We start from the raw sequence: 19724 nt of genomic DNA, 5'->3' as shown, positions 1-19724 counted from the left end.
ATTTTCTTTGAGTGGGAGAAATTAGGAGGGAAGAAAAAGAGAGAGAGAGAAGGCTGGTAGGGTTGACTGTTAGATATTCGAGAGTGGAAATGTGAGAGACTCAACTAACTTTTAAGCAGTTGAATCCAACGCTTCAACGGAATTATCTGTTTCCATTTTCGGCTTGCTTTAGCTTACTGGCTCAAAGCAAAGCTCCCTAAAGGAGCCCCTAGCTTTGGAGAATTAGGCTGTGTTTGGGTTTGGGTTTAGGTTTAGCCTCCCCACCTAGTGCTGCTGCATTATTTTTGGGCTTAAAAGGTTGTTTTTTAGGAATAAAGTTTGTATTGTGCATTAACTTTTTGTACTTCCTAGCCCAATTTATTTATTGGAGTAGAGATAATTAGTTGGAATTGGAGTAAAGATAGTTGGTGTGCAGAGCTAAAAAAGTAATGAAAGCTGCGACAAATTTCTCTCTCTCTCTCTCTCTCTCTCTTTCTCTCTCACAGAGTGATTTTGTTTTTGTAGAAATTAACTTTTTGTACAAAATTTAATTGGGGGACAAGGAATTCAAAGACAATTTGCATTGAGTTCCACTATCTAATTATCCTGTTTATTTTATACCCATTTAGCAGCACGAACAACATTGCAATTTGAGATTGATAAAACCGCGGCCTAATCAAAGTTTTGAAGGCTGCTTTCTAAAACACACCATTTGAAACTCCAATCAAAGTTCATCAAAAAAATAAAAATAAATAAAAGCATGAACAATGAAACATTGCATCTTATCTCTTCTTTCTTTATGTTTGAATGATCTGCACCTACTGGTCCTAATCCTCTGTTAAAACAAGTAGTTATGAATTTCCTTTTTGATAATAGCAAGTAGTTATGAATTCAATATTAATCTCTTTTTCTTAATACATATATTCCCCGCCCACTGTTACTTTTCTTAAATTATCATATATAAGCCAAAAAATTTGTTTTTATCACCATATAAACTGAACTAAAAAAATTACGTGTCAGATTTGTTTTAAAGAATACATTTTATTTATTTAATACTAGAAACGAATATCCTTGTTAGTAAAACAGTATGTTAAGAGCGTGTGAATCCATATTGATTAAACATAGGGATTTTAAAAGACATATGAGAGACTTTGGTTATTAAGTTAATCTTTTGGTTTGGAACCCAAGGCTTAGCAAAGTGTAATCATAAATGACAATAAGAATGATCAATATAGCTCCATATTTAAGTTATTCATTTTCATGTTCCTCAAATAAAACAAATAAGCACGTCTTTTTTTTTTGCCCTTTTGGCTAATAAAACAAATAAGAGTTGAGAACTATGATAAAGTTTTTAAAATTGATTAACACAAGTATTTTACATTTATCTAAACTTTAAATAGTATAGATATTTTTATATTATATGATATCTAAATTAAAAAGTTCATATCTTTTTGTCACTTGTAATTCTATTTATCTTTAATTTATTTTTTCACATCATTTTGTTAATTATAATTCTATTTATCTTTAATTTTTTATATATATTTTCTCTAGAGGGTTAAAAGAAGAATGAGCTAGGGTTAGCCAGGACAGAGAACAAGAAGCAGCCAAACAATGGCGAAAGTCGAATACAGTGATATGGAAGCCAAGCCAAAGCCATACTTCGCAGACATAGGTTTCATATATAAGCGTGTGAACTATTTTCTTTTCTTATATTTTTTGTATTATTATTATATTTCAATGTGTCTTTATATCATTTAAAGGCACCGTGGAAGTGAATGCAATTAATGAATTTGCCTCCAAGCTCTCCAGTTTTTTTAATTTTATTTCAATTTTTAATTCCCTGAAATTTGGATAAGTCAAATGCATTATCCTTTAATCTTAGACTTCTAACACTAATTTAAACTTATTTTATTCCCTCCCAACCACTGCATCTTTCACATGAACCACAGATCTTTTTTCTTATATTTCTTCTTCACAATATTTTTCAATTAATTTATTTTCTTAATTAATTTATTTTCTTAATCACACTAATATTGTGCAGATTTTTATTTCTTTTTTTATTATATAAGTGACGATCTGCTTAAAATTAATATTAAATTTCTAAGAAAATTTATATATTGATCCAAAAGAAAAGCATGCTTCCAACTTGCATATTTCTTCAGATAATATTAATAATGATAATAATAGTAAGAACATTTTCCAGCTAGAGGTAGTTAATTAATATATTTATTTAAAAGTTTTCAGTCGATTAACATCTTTAATAGGTAAAAATAGCATTATTATTTTAAACTTAAATTTCTTAAATAAATATATATATATATATATATTTTAATTTTTACTGAAAAACCAGAACAAGTTTCTTATTCAAACTAGCACTGTGACTGAATCATATGTTTCAAGTTCCCAACAAAATAAATTCAGCAGATATGATAAATTACTAGGTGGCAAGCACATTGGTGGGAAAATAAAAGACAAAGTTTGATCATTTTTGGCCTACCAATCAGCCCCTATCGCAGCCAATCACAAATCATAGGCTAAGCTCAAATCTATCATCTATGTTCTTTTTATCAACTAACCATTGACCTTTGAATCAAATACTGAATAATAAAACATTGCTTACATTTAATGTTGCAGACAAATTACATAAATTCATCACCACTATTATGACCCATCATCATCCATAATTAAAGTTTTGGTGCCATATGGGTTATGATTAAGTTTTTATCTGCAATTCAAATCATCAGAATATTATTGTTATTATTATTTCTTTTATTTCCTATCCTCCACATTTCTTTTTTCTGCATTGGTAGTTAGGAATGGTAGATAAAACAAAGCAATCACATGATTCGTACAAAACCTAATAGGAAAACAATATTAATTTTTCTGAGGTTCCTTTTGGATTCCTCTCTCCACTTTATCTTCCTTCTCTCTTGTATTTTTTTTTGTTTTTTTCTTTTTGTTTCTCCCATATTTTATTATAATAAAGCAAAAAGGAGAAACCCAGAAATCCACAAGAAAGAGGTATCCAGCTTTCTTTATTGTCAAGTCCTTTTAGGTTTCTTATATAACAAGATTTGGGGTAAAAAAAAAAAAAAATGAATTGGGGAAATTTTTTTCTTAAAATTTGGGAAAGTTAGAGAAAAGTGAGAAAAAATTTTAAAAATGGAAGGGGGAAAAAATTAAAAAAGAAAAAAGAAAAGGGAATAATGTGGTGATTAGAAAGCTACAAAAGAAAGAGGGAAAGCCTACATACAAAAGTGATAAATAAAATAAATAAAGAGGGGTGTCAAAGAAGAACATTTAAAACATCAGCTACTTTCACAAAAAAATGGGGTTCATAGAAAGTTAACAACGTGGAAAGACGTTTAATAACCCATCTTGGAGAAATTGACTATGAAATCCAACTCGGCAGAAACTATACTATTCAAGCATAAAGATTGTTGCAAAAACAAAGAGAACAGAGCAAAATAGATGTAATATACAACAATTACCATCAATCCTTGCATGAAGTTACAGATAATTACAGATAAGTACTCCAAAGTCCAATTTATTTCTTGCAGCTTACCGTTTCTTTCAACTTTATCTGCTTTTTCCTTTACATACCACAATATAAATTGAGTCTTTTCTCTTTCAGATTGATAAAACCACAAAAAAAATTAAAAAAAAGTACTCTTTAATGTACAAACTCGAAATGTAAACATATCAGTTTCACCATTTGTTTCCATGTCATTGTAAGAGCAAAAAGCAAAAAAAAAAAAAAAAAAAAAAAAAAAAAGTTACAACCATGAATGCTATTTCATGTTCATGATGTATGAGTGATAAGAGACAAGCTGTGGAGCTGCCATTAGACAGTGTAACTCTTCAAAAATATGTTGCACATTAGGTTACAAATACATGAGAAAAAAGTGTAACTCTTCAAAATATGTTGAACCGAGTATGAAACAACCTCAATGACTAAAATCAAAAACTGATACAATTAACCTACTAAAATGCTAATATTACTGGAGTTATATCAAAGTGGTTGAGCATAATCAATCCCTACCCTTGCTGTCTTAAATTTTACGTGGTCCACTAGTTTTCGGTTTTCTAGATGCTACACTCATAAAACAAGTATTTGTGTATCAAACACAACATCAATGAAAATCTTCCAATATAGTAATTTGAATAATCTAAGACTAATAATATTATAATCACTAAGAAATTTTGCATTATGAAGCTAAGGTTAAATTCTAATACGACACGCAAGCCACATATACCCAGAGTCATGGGGCTTGACACATCGAGAGAGCATCCACCTTGGGAAATAGTCGCGTTAAGAACCGAGTCAATTATGGATGCCAAAGCACTCTTTTGTAGAATGCTTAACACGAGGCTTTTGCGAGTTAATCTTACATAAAAAATATTACTGACCTCCTATCCAACCTTGAGAGACAGTTAGCTATGAAGAGTAGATGAGATAGTTTTGGAAGTCAGGTTATAAAAGCTACCACCAGGAGGTGGCATGCAAGACTGAATCAACAATAAAGAAATGAAATAAATACTTCAAAATTTGACAGTAATTTTTCTTCGAGTAGATATGAGTGTTTGTACAATTCCATGTCATTCATTCATGACTGCCCATTGCTTACATTGAGCTCATGCTTATGCAAGATCATAAGAAGAATATATTCTCCACCTTCATTTGTCCTTTGTTAGTAATTGAACAAATTAAGAAAATAAGACTGATGTCTGCAAACACAAGAGGTTGGGTGGAACAAAAAGCTTTATCAAAAACAAATTTTAAGCAAGAGGCTCTGAAAGTACATAATAGCACAGATTTTAACAAATTATATAAATGAATTAATATGAATTCAAGCTGATTGTCGCTAAAGGTGTTATACATGATCAACTATAATTCTAGATCAAATCAAATTAGCATCGAGTCAGTTTATTTACTTGTATCCGAATTAGAAGATACTAAGTTTCTCAAAATGATCTTATAAAGGTTATCCAATTTGAGGTATTTAGAATTCAGTGTTACACAGAAGTATCTCACTATTCCAGCTTGAATTCTTCTCACTAGTTTATCAAGAAAAAATCTTGGAATAACTATATGCTTTCCAAGTTTTCAATGACAATATGTTTATATGCAATACAACAAAAAATAGATACAGAAACTTCCAGATGCATAGAAGTCAGGAAAAATCAATTCAGATAGGTAAAATGTTAGGCAAAAAATGACAAACCCTCCCCTTACCAAGCAATTTTAGCAATATAAGTAAGAGAATTCAATCTTCAAGGAATCTCAATAATCAATATGGATGGTTGGATGTTAGTTTGAATGACTGGTCATACCCTCAGATTTATTGGTTCAGATGGAGGACTGAAAAGGGGTAAAAAAACTACCAGTCCACAACTAACACAAATTTGTATTCCCTACCGATCCAATATATGTCACAATTTTAGTAATCTTCCATGTCATGTAAAAATAATGCAAGTGGATCACACGCATATGCTGCCTTTATCTGAAAATAGAATGCATATTTAATAAATTTGCAGGTCACTGGTCAATACTTTTATTCATATAACTACATTCCCTGAATGAGAAGCATTTAAAAAGAAAAAGATAAGAGAAAAAACACAAAAATGAAAGGATGCAGCAACTAGAACCTAAAGGGAACAAATAAAATAATACATAGTGGGAGATGTATATAGAGTACAACTGCAACACAAAGTAACAGCAGTTGCAAATCCTCAATCAATGCAGACCACTTATGATAACCAGAATGCTAATGCAACATAGCGATTTCTAGATATGGCACCATATGCAAAATATCAAGAACACATAAAGTATAGAACACATGACCTCTCAAATTAGTTACTTATTTTACCAGGAAAACCCATCCTGCAGAAAAATGACCCCTTCCATGTTTAAAGTGGCAGCAAACAACAATAAATCTACCAAAAGCCAAACATTGTACTCAAAAGTTTTCCAACTCAAGCAAGAAAAAGAACAAAAACCAAGAAAATATTAAATTCACTGGGCATTCAGATAGATGTATGAACATTTTAACCAAGCATGGAATATTGGCCACGGTTTAGTGTACAAGGCTGGAAATATGGAGCAAATTGCATGTAGGACAGTAAGGCGTAAACTACAAGTTTTAAATACAAAGACTTTTATGGTTTTGAGAAAGTAAGCCCCAGAACATGGTATTACAATCAGTCACTGATTAATCTATTGCCCCACCAATTACATTGCGGCAAACAAACAGAAAAGGATTCCATTTTGATGCCAACTTATCGTCACTTGGCACAATACCCCACAACCATGAGCTTTCGGGATGTGGTGGGGTATAAATCATGTGAGGAGCCTCAACTCTATCTATTTTGTGAATCATCTTTCAATGGAATAACTACATCAGCAAGAGAAGCAAAAAAAGGTACAGGTTTGCTGGACTTAGTATAATAGTGCGAAAGGTAGGTCGGGTTTTGTGAATCACCTTTCAATGGAATAACTACATCAGCAAGAGAAGCAAAAAAAGGTACAGGTTTGCTGGACTTAGTATAATAGTGCGAAAGGTAGGTCGGGAAACATAATTCAACCAATGAAAAGGAGAATCACAAATCTGATAGTGTGTGCGCCACACAATAGAACTTGATATTTGGTTGCAACAAATTTTAGTTCTTCAAAAATTAAGAGATATAGAAATTTATTGATGCATAAACTAGTTTGAAATTCTGCTTCCTGGGAAGAAAACTGCACACCAATAACCACAGGACATGTAGGTTGTACTTTACAACATAAGGTGTTCTACTTATAATGTTTGTTGACTTTTTGCTATTTATTTATTTCTTATGAAGCAAATAGAGCTAAAATTTATCTTATAAAACAGTTATCTTATTTTCAACAATCAGTGAGCCTCTTCTAGCAGTATAATTGTAACATATTCGAAAATGGGAAGAACTTTTTAGCAGCCTAGAGAAAACATGTACTGTGAGAAACTGAGAATGGATGGATTATAAAAGAACTCTGAGGAGATTCTTACCCAGCATGAATCACATGCTCATCGACTGTTAAATATCCATGTTATATTGATACAGAATGCACAGCAACAATTTCCGGAACAAAGTAATTTTCATGAGAACCTAAATCGCAGCATATAAGTAACAGAAGAACGTTGTTCTAATGTAAAGCCAAAACCCATCCTTATGGTTCTGTAAAAGGCATGTGTATAATTGAATTAATTAATGTAAATGATAACTGCCCTAATAATGGAGGAAGTTTGCAAAACTTGCACATTAATCATGTCCAAGACAATATTCATTGCCTGATGTAAGAAGTGAAGGTGACACCATACAATAAGGCCAATACCATACACAGAGGCCCCTGCTATAAAAGATATTACTAAGATGGCTGTAAGAAAAAGCCCATGTGGTCCATCTTGAAATTAAATTGTGCCATGTAAGCTAGAAAATCCTGATGAAATTATTAGTTGAAGCGTTTCAAATTAAGAAGACCAACTCAGAACATCTCAAAGCAACTCTAGCTAATAAAACAAGAGAGTAGGTAGAGATTAGTTCAAATTCAAAACATACGTCATACTTTAGGCATAGCCAACCTCACTTTGTGTCAAACCAAAATGAACACAACTTTGGGAACATATTAGAGCTATAACAGGGAACAACAAAATTACATAAATCCACAAATGCAAGAAATTTATTTTTTGACAAAAGAAACTGAAATGAAAAACATGGTAGACTGCATTTGTTATGAATGAGAAAAACATAAGATCTGCTATGATACAATGGTCAACATTGATTATTATTTCATTCAAATTTAGTCGTATTTTTTTTCATTTTTGTTTTCTCTCATTTTTGGCAACGAAAAAGAATGAAGTGTCTCACCTGCCAAATATGATTGGTACCGAAGTTTCAGCAGGGAGAGTTTATTAACGATGTACAATGCGAGTGGGTTGTGAATCCTGAGAGTCATTGACGGCTTTGATTGTGATGTGATGTGGGTTTGTTTAGCTGCCCAAAAAATGTCGAAAACAATGAAACTTAGAAAAAAAAAAAAAAAAATTGCACACTAGGTTTTCATTTTTTAAATTCGCAAAGTAAAAAACTCACCACAAGTAAGCCTTAATTCTTTTTCATCTTTCAGCTTCTCTAAGTTTAAGGTAAGTTGCTTAGTTCTTGAAGTTCAAATACAAGAATACCAATAAGAATTTATAAAGAAAGAAAATGGGAATAAAAAGAATGGAAATTGCTTCATTTTATTTCCATTTTCTTTTCTTATAAATTTCTCGGGCAACAAACATAGCGGTTCCAACTCCATCCTTCCAGTCGAATTGGACCAGAAAATAGTCTAGCACTACGATGAAAATACGTCGTCGTTTTAAGCAACAGAGACCTGGAAAAAAAAAATTAATAATAATAATAATAATATAGATATATAGAGCCAAATAAGTCCTAAAGAAATGGAAAACGAAATTTTATGTGGTATTCTTGTATTTGAACTTCAAGACCAGAAAATAGTCTAGCACTACGATGAAAATACGTCGTCGTTTTAAGCAACAGAGACCTGGAAAAAAAAAAAATTAATAATAATAATAATAATATAGATATATAGAGCCAAATAAGTCCTAAAGAAATGGAAAACGAAATTTTATGTGGTGTGTGGAACACAGAGCACTGAGTCCTCTCTTTCACTCTCGCTACGACTACAGAAGAAAGCAAGAAGTCAGTCATTGGGTACCCTGTCAAGTGTCAACCTTGTATGTAAAATTTTATGTTTAAGAATTTGAATTTGTTTAAAAGCTTTTTGGGCATTATTATTTTCCTTTTTCTCTTTTTTTTTTTTTTTTTTTTGAATATTGTTTCAGGTAGACATGGCTTCCATCATTGCAAGCTTGCCTCCATCATTGTTGGCCAATGAAAGAAAATCCCTTTTCAGAGCTCTTCCTAAACTTCCAGTTTATTCTGTTGGAGGTGCTTCTGATGGATACTGAAACAAACTTTATGGATCTTATTTGAATTTTTCGTTAATACCCTTTTGTTCAATTGAAGTACACTTTTTTTCTTTTTTCTTTTTTTAAAGCGAAAGGACATTTTTTTTTTCTCCCTATTAGCAAAAGAAAAAGGTACAGTTTTTGAAACTTAGAACATTCTAGTTCATTTACCTTTCTCTTTTTTTGGTAAATATTCTAGTTCATTTACCTGTGTAGCTTGGCGGTTTACCTTTTGAATTATTGAATGAAAAAATAAATAAATAAATAAATAAGGTTGAACCTTAGTGAATGTTGTCTGTCGAGAGTGTTACTGAGTTTAATTTGATTGAAGTTTGGGTTTGAAAAAGCTCTACTAATTTATTTAAAAGATGGAACGATTTAGGCAAGTTCCCAAATTCAAAATAAATTTTAGAGGGAATTGTAGTTTTAGGCGTTTAGTTATATACATCTGTTTGCAATGAGATGAAAAATATAGGATTTTGAGAATTTGTTCTGCATTTAAATGGCATGGTCGGATCAGGTGGAATTGAACCCAAACAAATAACAGTTAATGATACTTGCCAACAAGTTTAGGAGTTGAACTTGGTTTATGATTCATGGAGGCTTGGTCGGAATTGGCTGTAAAATATTGTTTAAATGTTATGAGGATTGAAGGTTGGTGATTGCAGAACTAGAATTAATTCCAAATATAGTGCCACAAATATATTTTATGCCTTGCTTTATTCTTCCATTTTGGATTATTTATTGTTTGTGCATTGCAGAGAGACAGAATCGTGTTTCTTTTGTTGCTGTGAAGGCTACAGGGGAAAGCTCCGAGTCTTCAAGCTCTCTTAGCATTGTCAAGTCTGTTCAAAGTGCCGTAAGTTCTTTCTCATACACAAGATAGAATGATGCTTATTTTTCATTCTTCATTTCATCCCGGAATTTTCTGATTGCTAATGTTGTGTAAAGTCAAGTTTCCTCAGTTTTTAAACAATAAACAAAGGTACCTGTTTCTTAACTTTGTGTTACTTGTTTTGTTTGTAATAGTAATAGATTAATGTAGGGTTTTGTTTGTAATAGTAATAGATTAATGTAGGAATTAGGAGGGAGGTAAGAGTTTATTTGTCCTCCCAGAAGTTGCCATTATATAAACGTTAAGGAGCAGTGTCCGTTTATGTGAAAATCACGTGTTTATATTTGTTGTTTAAGTATCAATTTTACCATCTTCTGATTTGTTTATTTGTTTGTTTGTTTTTTTTTTTGGTTAAATATCTTCTGATTTGGCTTTTATTAAAAACAGTGGGATAAATCTGAAGATCGGCTGGCTTTTGTTGGGTTGGGATTTGCAGCTGTAGTAGCCCTATGGGCATCAACGAATCTGATTACAGTAATTCCTAGACCCTCTTTTTTAATCAGAATGCTTGAATGATCAATGGATTGCTGAATTACTGCTAGGAATTGATTATGGAGAAGCAAATATAGGCATCTTCTCTTATATTTTACCATAAAAATGAGTACATGAGATGAGAGTGTTACCATCTGTCTTAATTTAGTCCACTGGGATAGCTCATTCCTCTCCATTTTCTGATATATTCCTTGGAGTGAAGTTGGGATGTCCAAATTCTAAATAACTTCTAGTGCCTGTGACATTTCTTTGATAAATGATAAACCATTTAGGAGATTATTAGCTAACATAGTTTAAGGCTTGAAGCCATTTGCAGTCATCTATGGCCTGCTAAATCTGTTGCAGATCTTTTATCTTTTACCCACATACTCATGTACTTAGCATCAGCTTGGGGTTCTGTCTTCTGATGGTTCTTTTGTTTTTTTTTCTTTTCCCCCCTCCCCATCTATGTGGAATAGGCTATTGACAGGTTGCCAGTAATCCCAGGCCTACTAGAACTCGTTGGCATACTATTCTCTTGGGTGAGTATTTTGGTAAATATGGCTGTTTATTTGTTTAATCTTTTCCTTGTTATTTTTCTTTTGGTGGTAGGGCACATTTAATTAGTTTAGGGTTATACCCAACACTTGAAGCTATGGTATGGACATACATATATGGTTGATTGGGTGCCAACATGTGAAGAAGGGAAATTTAGTAATCTAAGTCATGCATCTATCATATCAGTCCCATAATTTTACTCCGCTAGAAAGTTGTAATTTCTTTTCTTTTCATTGTTATCTTGACAACCGCAGGTGTCGTTTTTCTGTTTAATTTTCACATAGTATGATTATACTTCCCTTTTGTAATTTGAATCCTAACATAAATCTCTTTTATCCATTTCAGTGGTTTATTTATCGCTACCTCTTATTCAAACCTGATCGGTAAGATAATTTCCTGTTGACTTCAAATTCTCTGGTTCCATATGAAATGATGAAGACTACTTGATGCATAATGATTCTGAACTTGAATCAAAATGCATGAAATTGTTAATTAGTAGAGATCTATCTTAGTCTGCAATGACTGTTGGATTCTTTATGTCTTTGCCTACAGGGAAGAGCTTATCCAAATCATCAACAAAGCAATATCAGAAATCTTGGGCGGCCAGTGAGAGGTGCTTCTCAGTAAATAAGCTGCAGTAATCAGATAGCGTATTTGTGAGAAAAGGGGATGTTTTCAGGGTGGGGAAGACAGGAAAAGGAGAGGAGTGATGTCATTGTAAAATGGTGGCGCTCAAAACATGACCACCGTTATTATTAGTTGTAAAGTTGCTATTCGTTTATGACGTGTACATCCTATGCTATGCTTATCATTTTCAATTGTAGCAGAAAATGGCATGCACTTTTATACCAGATGAATCTCCTTACTGAAAGGGCGGAACCAGAAAGTTTAACTTGGACGCGTAAGTGTAGAAGAAAAACAAAGTTTTAAAGAAATATAGTATATGTTAGATTAAATCAAAATCCAAATTTTAAATGTGAATGAAAACACAAATAAGTAAACACTCTAATGATAAATAAAATGATACTTATTTATCTTGGTTTATAACTTCATAATTTTAAAAAAAAAAAAAAGAAAGAAAAAAAAGGCACAAATTGTTAGTTGAGTTTTTATATATATGTACAATATAAATGAAGTCCATTCTTAATAAAAACAATTGATATATATATATATATATATATATGTGTGTGTGTATATATATATAAGTCTGTTTATGGCGCGGACAGTTTTTATGCGGACCACAGTATTGGTTTATGCGGACTACAGTATTGATGACGGTTTTTCATAGTATTGGTGATGATTTTCTAAAAAACCATCGTTAATACTATGAAAAACCGTCACTAATACTGCGATCCTCATGTGGATTGTTTTTATCATAGAATTTCTGTATATATATATATATATATATATATATATTATTAACAACAACTGATATTTGAGTTATAAGCTATATGATAATAATTTTATATTTTATATTTTAACATATGGCAACTATTAATTACATGAAAATCAAATATGTTATCTTACTTGTGGGACTGGGGGGTCAAATACTTAATTTTCTATTAATTTTAAATTTGTTTGAAACAATTTTAAAGGCTAAGCATAGAGTAATGGTACAACGTTGATTAACAACTATAAATAATTCCTTAAAAAAAACCAACAATGAGCAAAAGCAACCAAGGGCGTTTCCCGCCACTAACCGTTACTTGAAAGAATTATCGTAATTTTGAAAACTTTCTTTTACTAAACTCTTTTTGATGAATTTCTTTTACTAAACTCTGATCTTGCTAAAAGTAAGCCTTATTGTTCAAATCCGTTTTTCTTTCTCTTTGAAAGTTAAATGCCACCTCCCTCCATAACAAAGCTAAAGAGAACCTCTGTTTCTCAACCTCGTCTTCTCAATCCCACCTTCTCTTCATCATCTCCTCTCCATACCCAGTTTCCTTATCATTCATCAACACTCTCACAAAACCATAATCCCGAACCCCCTGGAACTCTCTCTCCTTCAATAATTCTTTCCCGGAAGCCCTCCAATGGGTCACATTCCTCCTACTATGCCCATCTCCTCGAATCTTGTATCAGCCGGAAAGCAATTAATCCTGGAAAACAGCTTCATGCTCATCTCTGCCAAATGGGTCTTGGATTTAATTCCTATTTGGCTACTAAATTGGTTAACTTGTATTCTGTCTGCCGTTCTTTACGTGATGCCCACCTATTGTTCGACAAAATTCCTAAAGGTAACTTATTTCTTTGGAATGTTCTAATTCGGGGTTATGCGTGGAATGGGCCATATGAGGTCGCTATTTCGTTATTTCATCAAATGCTTGGCTATGGGCTGATGCCCGACAGGTATACATTTCCATTCGTGCTCAAGGCTTGTTCGGCGCTCTCGGCAATTGAAGAAGGGAGGAAAATTCATGAACGGGTAATACAAACTAGGTGTGAGACTGATGTGTATGTGGGTGCGGCTTTAATTGATATGTATGCTAAGTGTGGTTGTCCAGGAAGTGCTCGACAAGTGTTTGACAAGATTGAAGTTAGAGATGCTGTGTTATGGAATTCAATGCTTGCAGCCTATTCACAAAATGGGCACCCAGATGAATCACTTACTCTGTGCGGTGAGATGGCATTGACAGATTTAAGGCCTACTGAGGCAACTTTTGTGACTGTTATATCTGCTTCAGCAGACATGGCAGCTCTTCCTCCAGGAAAGGAGCTTCATGGGTTTAGTTTGAGACTAGGGTTTGAATCCAATGACAGGGTCAAAACGGCTTTGGTAGATATGTATGCAAAGACTGGTTCGGTGAAGGTTGCTAGAACTTTGTTTGAACAACTTGGGGAGAAAAGGGTTGTCTCTTGGAATGCAATGATTACTGGGTATGCAATGCATGGTCATGCATCTGAAGCACTGAATTTGTTTGAGGAGATGAAGAGAGAAACTCTGCCTGATCATATAACTTTTGTGGGTGTTCTAGGGGCTTGTAGCCATGGAGGTTTGCTCAATGAGGGGCAGACGTTTTTTGAATTGATGGTGAGAGAATACCATATAGATCCAACAGTTCAGCACTATACATGCATGATTGATCTCCTTGGCCATTGTGGCCGATTTGGTGAAGCTTACAGTCTCATAATGCAAATGAAAGTGATGCCAGATTCTGGAGTATGGGGTGCCCTGTTGAATTCATGCAAAATGCATGGAGAAATTGACCTAGGTGAATTAGCACTGGAGAAACTAATTGAGCTTGAACCTGAAGATTCTGGGAATTATGTGATTTTATCAAACATGTATGCTAAAGCAGGCAAGTGGGAAGGAGTTGCAAGACTGAGAAAGTTAATGATAGACAAGGGAATTAAGAAAAGCATTGCTTGTAGCTGGATTGAAGTGAAAAATAAAATCCATGCATTCCTTTCTGGAGATACTTCACATCCTAATTCTGATGCAATATATGCAGAACTAAAGAGGTTAGGAGGACTAATGACAGAAGCTGGATATGTACCAGGCACTGGGTCAGTCTTCCATGATGTGGAGGAAGATGAGAAAGCTAATATGGTATGCTGTCACAGTGAAAGACTAGCAATTGCATTTGGACTCATTAGTACGCAGCCTGGGACCAGACTTTTAATAACCAAGAACCTACGGGTTTGTGAAGACTGCCACATTGCAATAAAGTTCATCTCAAAAATTACAGAGAGGGAAGTCACTGTAAGAGATGTCAATCGTTACCATCACTTCAAAGATGGAATATGTTCTTGTGGTGATTATTGGTGAAGGAAAAGAATAGAAGGTGGAAATCAAGATTCATGTGCCATAACAAGCAACTGATAGTTTTTATCATGAGAAGAATTGAGAATCATAGAAGAAGATAAGCTACAAAAGTTGTTTGAAGGAAGCATTTGTTGTCAGAAGAATTTGTTGTGCTTACAATGATCTTGAAGGGAACAATGAAATGTAAGAGGATACAGATATAATATAATTGGTTTTTGTAGAAAGGAAAAGTTTCCTATGTCCGTATATACAATGTAGTGTTGTTTCCATCAGCCTGATAGAGATACTCAGAGTGAAACCTAATATCGCATGGCTGGTTCACATCTTTATTTAATATAGCCAAGAAAGAATGAAAGAAGGGGTCTAGGAACATTTTCCCAAATTAGTTTTTCTCATATTTTGAACTTGAAGGAGGTAACTTGTGTTTTTCTCTTAGTATTTGATGTGGCAACAGTTATTTGGATATGCTGCACAAATATCCACATGGTGATTTGGATAATTACTCGTATTAACAAGAGCAGCTTATCTGTAAACTGTGTTTCTTCTCTCCAATACATACCTCATTCATCATGGGAATCTAACATTTGGGAATGCTAACTTTGTCAATTAGGATTGTTTGTAATCATAATTAAATAAGCTTCTTTAGAAGAGCAACATCTGACAGTCATTAGGCCAATCACATACAATACAGCCAGAGATGTTGGACTTCATTCTTTGTTCAATACTAATTTATGCGTAAGATGTACCTTATCAAATAATTATTGAGTGGAAGCTCAATGTGAAGCAAGGTGTTTTTTTTTTTTTTTTAAATGCTCTAATGGAGCTGTAGTTTATGTTCTATTCTCCGGTTCTTATTTTGTTATCAAAAAGAGGATAATGATGGAAAGTTGTTACATTAAGAATTCCCTTCATATGTTGGTCCTATGATCTTGAGGTTTTTACAATAGACAATTCTAAGGTGCAAGTATGTTCTAGAGCTAGCAGTGATTGTCATTAAATTTGGAGATCTTCTAGCATCACTGGGACAATGTAATTTCAAACTTAAGGAGAAGTAAAAGTTTATTTTACAGCTTGTTCATACTTTTTATTCTTCAATTTGGTGAGGGAAGGATGCCTGTTTGTTTGTAGAAGCAATCACTAAACGTCAGATGACGCACGTAATCCGTCCTTCATGTCTTCATAAGTGATGAGCTTGGTAAGAAAATTCCGAAAATTTGTCAAAATGAGCCTCTCCTGAACAACATAGACATATCCATTATCGTCGTGCTTCATGTTTGTGTCTGGGGAAGCATGTCCTGGCAGCGCTGAACCTTTCTTGTCAAACAATAATGCTTCTGCCCCTGGAGATAGCAGCATTCCTTCCTGTTCACTGGTGCTAGCAAGTTTGGAGAACCCTTTATCAATTGTGTTGACTTCATTCTTATTTGAATGGTCATTAGGTGCCAGTTCCTGATCATATAGATCAATGCCTGTGAAATAGTTTAGCCAGTGTTAATTTGATAAATTACTTTTCACAAGCTCAAAGTCGAAGTGTGTTAGTTATTACAAATCAAGCTACTTAATGTTTACAACAATTTTGTACATTTGTAAATGACGAGTTGAAAATGACATAAAGGGTGGTGGGGTAGGATTTGGGAGAAAGAGGATTTATATTGACATTTGTGCATTTCCGAAACTGATTGCACTTTGCAGATGAAAAACTAACTGAACTTGTTTTCTTTACTTTATAGAAGTACCTGGATGTATTTTAGCAGCATCTAGCTCTGCCACCAAAACTGAGCAAAACTTCTTTATGGAATGTGGATGAATGATTTCTGCTAACGATGATCTAGTGGAATGGGGCAGCAATTTTAATTACTTGTTGCAGGCAAACAAAATCATGTAACTTATAAACCACAATTGCCAGGAAGAAAGATCAGCAGCAAATTATGAACCTGAACGTAAACAAAGAGTTCAATATTGTGGAACCATGAACATGATCCTGAGAAATGATAGAGCAAGTCCGTGGACCAGAAGTTATCAGAGGATTCACCTGTGAAACATAGAAAACATGGTGATGTAAAATACAGATATTGGGTTACTTGAAGCACAAAGAAAGAAAGAGCAAAGTTGATATACGTTTCCTTGAGACCAAGTAAATATGCATCTGTGTTCACTCATGCAAAGTTAATTAGCAAATAACTTTCTTAAAATCAAGTTACAAATTAAAGACATTACATTTTTTTTTTGTTCCTGAAAATTAGCAAAGGAAAGACCAGACAAATCATTGACCAAATAGCAAATATGTAAAAATCAGGATGCTAAAGTACCTGCATCTGTGTATCGTTCTCATTTGCATCAATGGATTCCTGACTTTTTGTTTTGCTGGATGCTATAGAAAAGCTATGGTCCGTCAATCCAATAGCAGTAGATGAGGCAGCATATACTTTCTCGATGCAAGTTTTGGTATCACAATGGTCCTCCAACATATTCTCACATCCTTCTTTATTTTTGCAGTCCAAACATTTGCAATTTTCAGAACAGCGGATATGAGCTTGGAAGCATTCACAATATCTTTTAACGCACCCTGTTTTCTTACACTGGCATCCCCTTTTATGTTTTACCACAAAGAGAATGTCACTGACTTCAACCTGCAGTTAGTCCCAACCAAGCAAATGTAGTTACCAAATGCATTAACCTCCGAAATGAAGAATCAAATCCACGTTGGGTTTAGTTATGAAGAAGTAATGAAAAGGGGAGCGATGGGAGAGGTCATATCCTTGCACTTTGACAAATTTTGATTTGATATTTCGATCGTGTATTATCTTGTTCAGGAAACATATACATATAGTCTTTGCTACTGCAAATGCAATTGATTGGATTGTTGAACATATTATCGATGATTTCTTCTTTTTTTTTTTTTTTTTTTTTGAAAAAAAAAAAAAAAATCCTTTCTGTTTTCTTTTAAAACAAACAAATTCACATACCCCAATATCCCGAATTCTATGCGGGCAGTGAGTAATTTTTGACCTGTAGGCATTTGGGTTGCGCTCAAGAATAATTTCAACAGCTTCCTGCCTTGCATCCTCATTTTCAACATTGTTGTGACAATCAACACAGTTGCACCCATTGCAGTAATATCCGGAGGCAAAGCATACACAATACCTAAAAATTCATGGACAAGCATTTTAGTTAGACCTATGAAAGCAAATGACAAAGAATGATATGGTTTTACTATGAAGGTCGGATTAATCCACCACAAATTCACCATTCAGGGAACAGTCAAGGAAGATTATACAGATCTATGTTGTAATGGATGAAATGCCTCTTGCAAGGCAATTGCTTATTGGACGGGACCTATGGAGAGAACATAGGACTCAGGGCATTATTGTTCAAGTTAAATTATATAGAAACTTGGCATACAAGCAAGTTATGGCTGTAACTCTGCAGAAGTTATCAAAGGATTATATAGAAATTACTAAGCTCATTAAATTAATACATTTCTTGGAAGAAATTTGAGGGTTCGGAATTTGAGACTCATTTCTCATTTAACAAACGAACAATTTGTTTTTGACTTTGCTTCAGAATGTTCATCGGTTATGTGCTTGTGCAATACATGGCAAAACAGCAGATTTTTAAGAAGAAGGAAGATGATGGTAATAAATTAATAAAGAAGTTGTAGCCATTTGAAATCTATTCATGGATAATAGCAGTGTGGAACTAAAACTCTCACCATCACAGAGTAATGCACTCAGTAAAAGTCCATACAAAGGATAATGCACTCACAACTTCAAGCACTTGGTTTGCTTGCAGTGGCACTGTCTATGACGCTTTACAGCACCATTATCTCCTTTGACATATACCTGTGCCTGTGATTTTGGAAGCTCTTCGTTTCTGCATTTAACATTGAATAGGTAAAAGAAAATGACAACACAGTTTGAGCAAATATCAGAATCAGAAAATTCTCTATATCTCACTGTACATGTTCGTTCGTGTGAGATAATTCTTATCGTGAATAGTTACTATTAATAAAGCACTTGGATTTTGATGATCGTTGAAGCTGCAGAGCAGAAATTGTTTTAACCGTTTATTGATATGAGCAAATAACCACAAGAAGTAATATCTGATTGAATTTTTTGTTTAGATAGGAAAATATAGACAATTTTCTTTTGATTTTCCCACTATTTTCTCAGCAATCAAACAAAAAAAGTAAAAGCGGAGATAAATATCTTTTAGCTAAATTGAAAAGAAATGGATTTCTCAGAAAGCTTACGATTTGGACAATGGAATTTGAGTCGGCGAATGACGATCCGAGTCTCGCATTGTCAGCGACTGCAAGCGATCTGGTACCGACGAACTAATAGACGAAGATAAGGCGCCGGAAACTGCAAAACCTAGCCGCTCGATTTGAGCTTTTTGGCGGGAAATCTAGGCCTCCATAACTGCCTGCTCTGCAAATCCAACTGATTTTGGCGGGAGATATCCATTCTCACTCTGCCCCATCACACTTCAAAAGAAGACATTACCTCTGTATGGTTCTGATAAAATGCAACAGTGAGTGAAAAACAAATATATATGTATATATATTAAGTTAAAATTTCCATAAATTTGAATCTTCTTTGACAACGGTTAGTACATTTTCTTTTTACTCGCTTTATGTAGCCGAGAGCGAGAGTGGAGCGAAACTATATGAGAAGGAGAGAAAAAATTTGAATTTCGAAATGTGTTTTTGAGCGCAGGCAACGGATGGTGAGATATAAATAAATTTTTTTTTTTTTAATTATTTTGATGGGATATACAAATACCAAAAATGACTGAGTTTAATTTGAATTTCTGTCAAAGAATTTTAGCTTTTCTTTAAATTTTTCTACATTCTCAAATTCATTTATTTATTTTGAAATTATTGTTTTGCTATATTTGGAACAACCTAAAACGGTGACGTTTGTCTTTGTCGTCATTTTCTCCTTTGGGTGGGAGATGATGGTTGCATAGGTGAAAAGAAATCTTGGTGGCGACTCGGGAAAAAGGAACTCAACCCAGAAACTTTTATAACATTTATTTAATTTTTGGTTTTTAATTATAA

General features: G+C 33.6%; 3 protein-coding genes and 1 long non-coding RNA gene across 7 annotated transcripts; 2 read left to right on the top strand and 2 right to left on the bottom strand.

Annotated features, from left to right (window-relative positions):
* Positions 1-3371: 3371 nt before the first annotated feature.
* LOC112489347 (uncharacterized) lies at positions 3372-8442 on the bottom strand. Its single transcript, XR_003053632.3, has 2 exons — positions 8092-8442; positions 3372-7992 (listed from the first exon to the last, which is right to left on the bottom strand). It is a non-coding gene; the product is annotated as an uncharacterized LOC112489347 (long non-coding RNA).
* Positions 8443-8573: 131 nt separating this feature from the next.
* Positions 8574-11747, top strand: LOC107404941 (protein CURVATURE THYLAKOID 1C, chloroplastic). Of its 4 annotated transcripts, none has more exons than XM_025067729.3 (7): positions 8574-8715; positions 8847-8952; positions 9734-9831; positions 10255-10341; positions 10818-10880; positions 11242-11279; positions 11449-11747. In XM_025067729.3, the coding sequence occupies exons 1-7, from the start codon at positions 8632-8634 to the stop codon at positions 11504-11506; spliced, it is 534 nt and encodes a 177-aa protein (XP_024923497.3). In that variant the 5' UTR covers positions 8574-8631; the 3' UTR covers positions 11507-11747. The 4 variants fall into 4 exon arrangements, with proteins under 4 accessions (XP_024923497.3, XP_015867441.3, XP_015867451.4 ...); XM_016011955.4 differs by having other exon boundaries at positions 8589-8738; XM_016011965.4 differs by having other exon boundaries at positions 8594-8703.
* Positions 11748-12524: 777 nt separating this feature from the next.
* Positions 12525-15410, top strand: LOC107404816 (pentatricopeptide repeat-containing protein At4g21065-like). Its single transcript, XM_016011818.4, has one exon. It carries the CDS (start codon positions 12737-12739, stop codon positions 14663-14665), a length of 1929 nt encoding a protein of 642 aa, XP_015867304.2. The 5' UTR covers positions 12525-12736; the 3' UTR covers positions 14666-15410.
* A 129-nt stretch (positions 15411-15539) lies between these two features.
* On the bottom strand, positions 15540-19640 carry LOC107404823 (protein tesmin/TSO1-like CXC 6). Its single transcript, XM_016011829.4, has 8 exons — positions 19278-19640; positions 18915-19179; positions 18428-18535; positions 17629-17806; positions 16972-17292; positions 16597-16694; positions 16399-16490; positions 15540-16131 (listed from the first exon to the last, which is right to left on the bottom strand). The coding sequence occupies exons 2-8, from the start codon at positions 18962-18964 to the stop codon at positions 15800-15802; spliced, it is 1179 nt and encodes a 392-aa protein (XP_015867315.4). The 5' UTR covers positions 18965-19179; positions 19278-19640; the 3' UTR covers positions 15540-15799.
* Positions 19641-19724: the final 84 nt, after the last annotated feature.

Source organism: Ziziphus jujuba, chromosome 1, assembly GCF_031755915.1.
Source record: "Ziziphus jujuba cultivar Dongzao chromosome 1, ASM3175591v1".
Classification (NCBI taxonomy): Eukaryota; Viridiplantae; Streptophyta; class Magnoliopsida; order Rosales; family Rhamnaceae; genus Ziziphus; species Ziziphus jujuba.
The sequence above is the reverse complement of the archived record's forward strand: the minus strand, read 5'-3'. Positions and strand labels throughout refer to the sequence as shown.

Excerpts from the sequence above, each read along its gene's own strand:
- LOC107404816 (XM_016011818.4), top strand. The coding sequence starts at position 12,737 with ATGCCACCTCCCTCCATAACAAAGCTAAAGAGAACCTCTGTTTCTCAA.
- LOC107404823 (XM_016011829.4), bottom strand. The coding sequence starts at position 18,964 with ATGCGAGACTCGGATCGTCATTCGCCGACTCAAATTCCATTGTCCAAA. Across the intron at positions 18,536-18,914 it reads CAAATTCCATTGTCCAAATC|AAACGAAGAGCTTCCAAAAT; the intron begins GTAAGCTTTCTG and ends TGTTAAATGCAG. Across the intron at positions 16,132-16,398 it reads TGCTGCTAAAATACATCCAG|GCATTGATCTATATGATCAG; the intron begins GTACTTCTATAA and ends ACTATTTCACAG.
- LOC107404941 (XM_025067729.3), top strand. The coding sequence starts at position 8,632 with ATGTGGTGTGTGGAACACAGAGCACTGAGTCCTCTCTTTCACTCTCGC. Across the intron at positions 8,953-9,733 it reads TCCAGTTTATTCTGTTGGAG|AGAGACAGAATCGTGTTTCT; the intron begins GTGCTTCTGATG and ends TGTGCATTGCAG. Across the intron at positions 10,342-10,817 it reads CATCAACGAATCTGATTACA|GCTATTGACAGGTTGCCAGT; the intron begins GTAATTCCTAGA and ends TATGTGGAATAG.